We start from the raw sequence: 10,548 nt of genomic DNA, 5'->3' as shown, positions 1-10,548 counted from the left end.
GCAGACGAGATGTATCCAAAAGGGGAACCCCCCGGGGCTCCAGGCAGGCAGGGTAAGCACGGCTACAGCGTAGTGAAGGCTCGAAGCAGCAGCGGGGCGGGCGGCCACAGCCCAGCCTCCAGCAGGGCAGGGAAAGCAGCTTTGGGATCCCCGGTGTTGTTCCCAGCAGAAAGGAAAGACGCCGAAAACGGGAACCAGCAGCTCTTCTCTCCGTGGCTTCTCTCTCCAGACGCTGAGAGCGAACTGAACTGCCCGCCAGGTGAGAACAAAAGGCTGGCCGGGCCCTTTTGTCTTTCTTAAGTATGGCTATCTCCTCTCAAGTATGGCCATTTATCTCCTAGCAACATGCTATGGGAAAAAATTCCTTTAACAGAAAAAAACTAGGACTAAACTGAAACCCCAACAGGAGGTTATCATGCAGTAGGCATAACAGACTAATAAAGCAAATTTTATACCATACCCTGGTCTACACAGGAGCACTACAATCAGCAGATAGTTCCCCATGTGCGGAAAAATACAGAGAGCTAGGTACAAGACTCATGTAAGCATGTTGAGCATCATAGTGAGTGGGTGGCTTCTACAATACAAAATTGTAATTCTGACTTTTCTCAGCAGCCTGCATCACATTGGGCGCCAAATTATGTGCCAGTTTGAAAACAAACCAGTGGGAGGCACCAAGTCAGAATAACAATTTAATGATTAAAGGAAAGGAAAAGAAAGTAAAAGAAAACACTGACAGAGTCAAGATACAACCTGAGTCCCTGTTAGGCAGGGTGGTGGTAGCAGTCCTCTGAAGTGGTGATCCTGTGGTAGAAGGGGTCTGCTCTTCCTCAGAAAGTCCAGTGGTGGCTGTGTAGCTCCTGTCCTCTGGAAATCCAGTGGAAAGAGCGTCTCTGGTGTTCAGAGTCCCAGATTATATCCACAATGGGATGCTTGGTTCCTCCCTCTGGGTGGAACATCTCACAATGGGGTAATGAGTCACGAGGCCAAGTGTTGATTAGACTCATTAACAGAAGATAGTCCGGAGGGAGTTATCTCTGAGTCATGCGGCAGGACAATGATGGGCCATTAACAGCAAGATAGTCTGGGGGGAGGAGGCAAGGAAACACTGCCCCACCTGATTTCCACTGCTCATGAGGATGGTAATAGAATACACCTCAACCCAGGACAGGAGGACACTTGATTAATTGTTGAATGAAAAAAAAAATTGTTGAATGAAAAAAAAATAAAGAAGCTGATTTGGACCCAGCAGGACTGTTCTTGCTGTCTGTAAATCAGGAATTTCTACCTATTTCACTTCAAATTATCTTGCTGAAACTAAAGTTGTCATATTCAGAATAGATTTTTCATTCCATGTGAAAGCAACATGCTGCATGCCTTCTAGCCACATTTTCACCGAAAAAACCCCCAAACTGTTCAGCCTGGGCTCACATACAGCTACTGCTGGCATGATACCAACATTCAGCAATAATGGAATTCAGAAAATGACCAATTTTGAAAATGTTTTCACTCCAAGAAATTTTGATACTGCACTGAGGAAGCTATGCATACCTTAAAAAGAAAATTCAGTAATCAAATTGTATTTCTGTTTTTATCGAAATAAATTTAAAAAATACTTCTAGCCAATATGTACATATTTGCTCCAGTTACTCTTTAAATCCTTCTGCTTAATAAGGAACAGGCTCTTACAGTAATTATCAGAAGTTCTTACAATGCAGCACCGTACTTTTGGGAAGGATTAAATGTCTCCTGAACATCTACCCAGTGCTCCCAAATCCATGAGACTCTTCCTGTAACATGGCATTTCCCCACCTCCCCCTGAAGGCAGCAGCATTTTCAGAACAAGAACTGCTTTCCAGATATTGAAACCACTTAGTAACGGGTGAAAGGACATTTCAGAAATGTGGCAAATTGGATCAATGACTGGAAAAATCAAAGAGAGGTATTGCAATAAAAGTTTCATTTGAGTCATGACATCATTTTTCAGTTTTCTGAAAATGTGTTAGCACTGGGAAAATCTCATTTCCATTCAAGACAGAGTCCAAACAAAAGGCTTTTGTAGGTAAATGTACTTTGCATTTCTAAAGTTAAACATAATGAACAGAATGCTCGAAATTAAAACCTTTGGCCTCTTCTTCCGCATCCTGCTCATCTATCTGTGCTTCATTTCCCCATCCCCATGTCTTGTCAAAAGTCTCACTGCGTTGCTCAACTGCTCGAGCCGGTGTGATCTGTGTTTTCAGGTAAATACACCCCCATGCTCTGTAAAATGTTCGAGGTGGGTCCTGCCAGGCCAGCCTGGGCACTGTAGGACTCAAGTAGGTTTGCTACCAGGTTCATGTCCACATCCACCGGTGCAAGCTCAGCATCCTCAGCTCCAGAATCAGGGCCAGCACTCTCAGATGTGGCTGCTTCAACAGAACTTGCCTGCAGCGAGTACAAAGAGAAAGTTTTATCAAATTGCATGAGCAGATTTAAGAAAAAAAAAAAAAAAAAAAGGCAAACCCGAAGAGAAAAGAAACAAAAAACCAATTCTGCAGCCAACAAAGTCCAGTACATTCCAGAGTCCTGACAGACCCACAAAATGCTCACGCCAGCTAAAAATCATCACTGCCCATCACACAGATTAAGTTCCAAGGTAAGGACAGAAAGTGTTGCTGAGTCCTGGCTCAGCTTCCTATGGGAGCAAACTACTACAGGAACTCACAAGTCAAGCTGCAGCTGCTTGCCCTACTACTAAAAACAGGGAAATAGAAGTCTTGGAAAAGATATGCAAATTCAAAGCTTAGGTAAGCTTTTGTTTGAAAAAAATGTATTATGGTGCAACTACAGCACACTTTGCTTGCACGTGGGAAGGTTCTGATCACACTACTCAGAATGGGCGCTTCCAGCATATTTCCTGTTTCAAAATTACTATGCTACAAATCAGAGCTCAAGGCATACTCACCCCTCTCTTCTTGGTGGTGAAACTTTTACCAACATTGGTCTGTGCCAGTTCACGGTCCATCTCATTCATGTACGACTTGAGACTGCCTACAAGCTCCTCAGGAGACACCTTCTGGTCCTGCCTTTGATTTCCAGCATCCAAGTCTTCATCATCCCCATCTGAGAAATCAAACTCCTCCTCTTCATCCAGATCATCAGAATCCAGTTCCTCCGAGTCTGTCCCTGGGTATCATTTTGTGTCAGTACAACAGCAAAGAAATCAGGGCAGGGATTTGTTTCAAATAAAGACACAACCTCACCTAAAATTCTGTCCAGTGCTTTTGTAAAAGAATCCACATCAAAGGTAACATGGGATTCATCAGATGACCTGAAATATAAAAATATTTTAAAATAAATAAATAAAGCTTTTATGCTTGCATAAGCCTGACACAGGCACAAGCCACATGGATTTCTCTCAAGCCAGGACTGAAGTTGGGACAATTGAACTTAGAAGCAGCCAGAAGTTCGAAGCCTGTAGGGATTAGAGATGAAACAGCGAGTGCAGGAATTCCTGGAATGACAAGAGAAGAATTCTGAAGATCACAAAATCAAACAGAGTGACAGAGAGCAGCTCAGCTTCCAGCACTTTAACTTGCACCAGTGTCAGGGCGGTCACCAAGCTGATTTAAAAGCAAGTACATGTTCACTACTATGGGTTCTTTTTGGCCTCTGCACAGCACACCTTCAAACTCTCATTCCCTGCATCACAGAATCAACCCAAGGGCTGCAGCAAAGTGCAGCATTCCACACCAGACCCCAAAATCAAAGTGCTACTACCATGGCATTTCTGCTCCTTCGTGTGAGGAGACTTTGGACACAAAAGCCTTCATGCTCTCAGCAACTGTTTCCAAGTCATATTTTTGCTCTTCCTCATTTGTGGAAGGAAGGGACTCATTTCTTGCCTCCTTCAGCATCTGATCCAGAGCATCTGGTGTAATATCCAGCCAGCTGTCATCTGAAAGAACACAGGACAGATCTGTTATTCTGCACACGCCTGCTGGCCTGCAGGGCTCAAAGCAAGTGACTGAGAGGACTGCAACCATTCTGCAGCTCATTTCTGCACTGTGAAGTTTTTGTGCTGGTCCTGGGTCACAGACAGCATAAGGCAGTGAGAGGCTGAGAAGGAGAGAGTGGAGATTTTGTTTCACTACTTGAAAACTGCTTTGCATGCAGCTTCAAACTAAGAGATACCATTCTAGTCACTGAGAAGCCTTTGGCCACTAAATGGAGGAAGAAAAGCTTACTCTAAAAAGGGAGAGCCAATCCAGTATTTGGTCTTAATGAAGATTGGACTGGCTCTCCCTTCACAGCTGTCAACATTCCCCTTCTCCCCCACAAATAATCATTTGTAATAGGAGTAATTCCCCTGCATCCAGCTCACCATCCTCTGGAGGAAGACAAGCTGCTTCTCTCTCAAATTCCTTCAAATCAATGGATGTTGTCTGTAGCAGTGTCAAGATTTCATCACCTGGGCTCACTTCAACAGAGCTAGAAGAAAAAAAATTCAATTTACTGGAATGGATTCAACGGGATCACATGCTTTACATTCAGGTTTTCACTCGAATTGTTCATTCTTCCTTCTGTGCAAACACATCAAAAAGGGAAATGAATGTCGGGGAAGTCCCAGAGTACTGCACAGGGTATTGGCCAAAACAGGACACAGTCAGTCCCTGCAATTCCTAGGTGATGGCTCCAAAGCCCATTTCTCGTGGCTCCTTATGTTTATTTTGCCTTGGTAAATATTAAGACTGCCAGATCCCAAACACCACAGACTGGAAACTCAAAAAACTAACAGTCAAGATATTATGAGCTGGCAAGGGATCAGATAATTTTGTAGTGATTTACTTTATAGATTTGATCTTTTGGAGAAATCTACAGCCAGCTGCCTGTCTTGAGTAAAGGAGACAGATTACTCTGTATTTATTATTCACTGGGACTGCTTTTCAGTGTGTCTTGGGGTGACCTTATGATGTGTATCCCATATCTTTTATACACTTTCTACAGTCAACCAAGCATATAATGCTTTTCAGTCACCTCTTAACCCACCTGGAAGAGCTTAGCATTTCACAAAACCAAGATAAATAGTTACTCAAGCAAGAACTTCTATTAGTGGAGTATTCTAGAGGAATTAGTACTTGTATGTCCTGGCCACAGCACCAATGTTAAATGTACAGTGGAGAAAAGGGTTCAGGTTTTTTGTAACAAGGATTTTAAAGGTAAGTTAAAGGATTTGTAGGCATGGTGCATGACACTCGTGAATTTCAAGTAGCTCTTACCTTTCTGGGGCAACAGATTGCTGGAAGTGATCTTCTGCCATATGCAACAGTTCCAGGTACTTTGCAGATCCTTCCATTTCTCCCTATTTAATGAAAGTCACAGGCATGAATCCAAACAATTCTCCCTCCCCTTCCTCTCCACAGTCAGGCTTCATAAGGATGACTCTTTGTCACACAGAAATGCTGAGAAAACCAAAACAAGTAAAACCTCTTTGCCATGTACACTTGGAACTGAATACAGGAAAGGGGCATTCCTATATTTAAAGTATCTTGAAGTATATTAACCTAAGAATTTCAATAGAAGCGTCCAATTTTATAACCTTCAAATAAGTATTCAATTTATGTCCAATTTTTAAACTTAAAATAAGTAGTCAAAGGCATCTTTAAAAAAAAACCCACAAAACCACACCAAAACCCCCAGAACTCACCAAAACCACACACACATAAAAATTACACCTACATGGGCCCAAATAGGTCTGTGGTGTTATGTACAGATCTTGAAGAATATTTAATTCTAGAGGCATGCAAATGAAATGCAAACCAGTGAAATCAGTTACACCTCACACAACCCTATGGTGGTTCTCTTCATTCAAGTGTATTTCTCCCCTTCCTTTAGATGAATGAATGAATGAATCTCCAAATCTTGCCTTTTCCTTTTTAATTTCCAAAATAAATTACTTTCAAAGGGGAACAAACTGCACGTCTCCTTTAAAGACATTAATTCATTTTACACAGAGATAAGAATTCAAGTTCTTGCCCTGCTGCAACTACTTACACAAGTTCAAGAGCTAAAATGCATTTTTCCTGGAATGTTTAAAAGCCACAGACACACTGCCTCACCTTGAAATAATCTTTTTCCTTCAAGCTCCTGAGGAATCTCTCCCACAGAGGACCACTTAACACATTTCTCTTGGTATCAGGAGCTACTTTACTGCTCTTGGAGCACAGAATTTCAAAGCCATGAGCCTGTACATAAAAGATGCAACAAGAAGAGGTTCTCAAGGTGTGATGGACTTTGCTCACATTTTTCTGGACAAGCAGGCAACTTCCAGACAAAGATCCATTTCCTGGACATACATAAAAAGGCAAACTAAGTATAAAATGCATAAAAAAATCATTACCAGTTTCATGCCCAGTTCATAGGCTCTGTACTGAGGATGAGATGGGGCAGGCAGGGTGTATCCACTGCGTCTGTCCGGAACAAACTTCTGCTGCACCAGCTGTGCATATAAACACCGAGTGAAAGTCACCTGGAACAGCCAGAGCAGAAAAAACCACTCCCTGCAGTGTGACTGTGTTGTGGACAGGCATCAGATTCCCACCAGGCTCACTGAATTGTGTTTTAAGGCACCCATATTACAGGCAGTACCTGAGACTGCGTTCAAAATATACCTTTAGATAGATTTTTCTGATACATTGCTTTTCAGGCATTACAAAGTATGCTCCAAATTGAAATCCCCAAGCAAATATGAACTTTTGTCAGTCTAAATACATTAGGAAAAATCCTCAGCATTCTGCATTCACATCAACAAGGTGTATTTTCCATTAAAATAAAATTTGATTAAAAGCTGGGATTTTGAAAACAGTCTAGAAGTCCAAAATTTAAAGCTTCTTTTCAGGAGTCTAGAGGTACAACTCTTAACAAAACACATCAGATAAAACACTTCATAAAAGCTTTCATAGAGCTGTGTGAGCACAGCTGAGAAGGTGAAAAGCCTTGGAGTGAAGCACTGGTTAGGAGCTTCAACACTCCTCATGTTGGCTGGCAGTGCTGTCAAACTGCTCTGATCACACAGGGAGATCAATTTACGCAGCAGGCACTTCAGCAGAGGAACTATTATCATAACCTCTGGTTTCGGACACAATTCCCTCACGATCAGCCCTTTGAAAGCCCAGCCATGTCAATCCGAAGGCAGAGACGCTATTAGTGTAATGCAATGGAAATTCATCCCTCCATCCAGCAGGAAAAAAAAGACAAACCACCAGAAAACACGCAGTTTGAAGTTAAATCTATGCGTTTATACCACTGGCCACAGAAGCCGTGTCAGATACAGAACCGAATGAAGTGACAAGTTGCTTCCGAAGAGCACTTACCGGGGCCATCACAGGCTTTAGAAGAGCACTTACCGGGGCCATCACAGGCTTTAGAAGAGCACTTACCAGGGCCATCACACGCTGCTCTGCAGGGAAGGTTCTGAAGGGGCGCCGACACGCCCGCAGATCCCCCGGATCCCGCAGGTAGAAGGCCTGGACTGCCGCAGCCACCAGGGACGGGCGCTGCCTCAGCACGGCCACGATGCCGGCCGGGAGGAAGCAGCGGGCTCGGTGCAGCGAGGCCTGGATCTTCTCGGGATACCTGAACAGCAACAGAGTGCAGCAAGTGCAAGCTAAACCGCTCCTTTTTTATTATGGGGCCTATTTTCACTTTAATATTTACCCGTATTATGGGTCAGAAGATTATCCTGAAGTTAAAACTTGGCCAATCTAATGCCTAGAATGTCTGTTTCTGTAATAGATTTATATAAATGTACACAGCTAATAAAACTGAATCCCCACGTGGGTAAGATGAGTCACTGTGAACTCAACCAACATATCCAGCTATGCAGTATTCTTCACCATACTCTGTAAAAGATATGCTGTCAAATCCTTGCAAAAAATAAAGTACAGGGCTGAACACAGCTGTGACAAGCTGAAGCTCTGAAAATCTTCCTGGTTCGACATTTTAGCTCAAATCCTCTTTTTCCTCCTGCACAGGGCTCCTAAAAGATCAGGGAACTTTCAGGTTTTTCAGTATAAGAAGAATGTGAAGGAAGAGTAACTCTTGTCATTGCAGTGGAATCATAGCAATGAACCAGTTTCAGAGCCCTCAGATCACAGCCTCCAGGACACGGATCCCCCTCCTTCCAGGAGGGCCACAGAAAAACCTCCAGCTGTTGGCTTCTGAAAAGCAACCAACTTTATCACATCTATGGGGGAAATGTTTAAACCCCAGACAGCACAGAATCAAACCCCACTGGTGCAGAGGGCCAAAATAAAGCACCCACATACCCATCGATGCGTTTATTCACTGCAACCCTGATGGGCTCTGCAGCCAGGAACTGCTCGGAGCGGGTGGACAACAGTGCCAGTGCCTGTGGGATTGTGGGGCAGGGAGCAGAGAGGTCACAGTCCTGCTCTGGAGTCTCCAACAGCGGGATGATGTGCAGCTCTCCTTTGTAAAAGAACACCTGGCAGGCAGCAATGCTCTCATCAGATGGGGTAAGAAGTCACACACCGGAAAATTTCATTCCATACACAAATGCATGTGTTTAAACACAGGGAATATAAAATACAAATAGAGAACCAACACAGGAAGCAGCACAGCTTTTTAAAAAAAGTTATTTGAGATGCCAGAGACCATGATCCAACCAGTAAAACCCCCTATTTTAACTGCAACAAGTTTGGTCAAATATATTTTGTTTCCTTAATAACAATAATACCAAGTTTCTCTTCAACTAGAGAATTGCTTCAGGAGAATCAGCATAACCTAACTGCTTAAGAACATCACAGGGACTAAAAAGCATTATTTCAGGTGCTACATGTGACCTCTGCTGGTTCCTGATCCTAAGAAAAGCCCTAAATGCAACATTCTCAGCTCCCTCACGCTGTCCATTCCCTCCAACGGAAGGAAAATATGAGCCTGATAGTTCACATTTGCAATCAATTTTTGTGCTGTGTTCCATCCCTTTTAAGAATCTTGGAGTAGAGGAAAAATAATTAAACAATTTTTTGCTAATGACCAAGTTAATTATTTCCATTTTAATCCATTGCCAATGACATGACTACTAGCAACCATCCATATCCAGGTGAAGGTGTCTGCTCATTGTTTCACCTATACCAGACTCAGTCTGAATCCTTGTAGAGACACCAACACTCCAGCCTTGAGCATTTCCTACTCTGAGGGCAGCAAATCCTTTTGCCCAAACACTCCAAAAAGATTCCAAGTAGCTCTAGCAGAGCTAGGAAGTTCAGGTGGATACAGGAGTGCTCCTGAGGAGAGCAACAGTAAGGGACAACCAGCACTCTGGATTTTCAGAGGCAGTCAGACCACTTGGTTAGAGGCACAAGAAAAAACTCCAGCTGCTCCATAAAAGGCCACTGTGGCCCCCTTGCCCACTGTACAGAAGTTTTACTCACCCTGTTTTCACTATTCTCAGGATTCAGCCACTTTGGGAGAAAATCAGCTGCTTCTATCAAGAGAAACTCTCCATCATTGTCATCAATCCTGGCCAAGGAGAAATTGGTTTCTTAGCAGGAAAAGCCTTGCAAAGCACAACAACACGCTTCTGAATCCATGTCTGCTGGGGTTTTTTTAATATTCATAGAACCACAGAAACACTTAGATTAGAAGGGACCTCAAATATCATCTGGTTCCAACCCCCCTGACACAGGCAGGCGCACCTTCCACTAGCCCAGGCTGCTCCAAGTCCCGTCCAACCTGGCCTTGGACACCTCAAATATGTACGTGATGGGGAAACACCTCCAAGGATGGGGAATATTTAGCCAGGACCTTCAGAGCATAGGCACTGCCCCTTGGCACCCCTCCCAAAGAAGCAGCTCAGCAGGACCCGCTATACCTGGCTGCCAGCCCCGGGAACTCCCTGGTGATCTCCCGGACCAGGTACACAATGAACCACTCATCCTCCACGTTATCCCCGAACAGCGTGGTGCCGCCGATGTGCGCCGGCGTCTCGCCTGGACGGGGCAAAGAGAGGCGCCTCAGCAACCCCATGCGCAGAAACAGATTGTCCAGACAGGGTGCGGAGCCTCCCTCACTGGGGATATTCCAGACCCAGCTGACAAAATCTTGTGTCGTGTGCTCTGGGATGACCCTGCTGGAGCAAGGCGGTGGGACCACATGCCCACTGTGGGCCCTTCTAACCTGACCCATGCTGTGACACTGTGAGTCTGTGAAGCCCCTGGGTCCCCCCTCACACGTCCCCGGCCCCCCCTCACACGCCCCCTCCGGGCCGTCCTCCCGCCGCGCCTCGCGGCCCGGCCCGGCCCGCTCGCGGCTCACCCCGGCGCGGCACGTAGCGCAGGCGGAACGGCTGCCGCTGCCACACGTAGGCGGCCAGGAGCGGAGCGAAGCGCACCAGGACCACCTCAGCGCAGCGCCGCAGCAGCGCCTCGCCGCCCGGGCCCGCGGCCGCCGCCGCGAACAGGCGGTAGCGCACCGCGTCCTCGGGCAGCGCGGGCCGCCGCAGCGCCTCCATCGCGGCGCGGCCGCGCTCCGCCCCCGCGGGAG

At 45.3% G+C, this 10,548-nt stretch overlaps 1 protein-coding gene across 1 annotated transcript; it reads right to left on the bottom strand.

Moving 5' to 3' along the window:
- Positions 1-1,943: 1,943 nt before the first annotated feature.
- On the bottom strand, positions 1,944-10,522 carry ECD (ecdysoneless cell cycle regulator). The gene is made up of 13 exons (XM_069018886.1): positions 10,321-10,522; positions 9,878-9,995; positions 9,438-9,525; positions 8,310-8,488; positions 7,422-7,617; positions 6,383-6,511; positions 6,102-6,227; positions 5,262-5,344; positions 4,367-4,473; positions 3,763-3,940; positions 3,246-3,313; positions 2,948-3,168; positions 1,944-2,427 (listed from the first exon to the last, which is right to left on the bottom strand). The coding sequence occupies exons 1-13, from the start codon at positions 10,514-10,516 to the stop codon at positions 2,209-2,211; spliced, it is 1,908 nt and encodes a 635-aa protein (XP_068874987.1). The 5' UTR covers positions 10,517-10,522; the 3' UTR covers positions 1,944-2,208.
- Positions 10,523-10,548: the final 26 nt, after the last annotated feature.

This window comes from Aphelocoma coerulescens, chromosome 6, assembly GCF_041296385.1.
Source record: "Aphelocoma coerulescens isolate FSJ_1873_10779 chromosome 6, UR_Acoe_1.0, whole genome shotgun sequence".
In the NCBI taxonomy this organism is placed as follows: Eukaryota; Metazoa; Chordata; class Aves; order Passeriformes; family Corvidae; genus Aphelocoma; species Aphelocoma coerulescens.
This window is presented reverse-complemented; position numbering and strand designations above follow the sequence as displayed.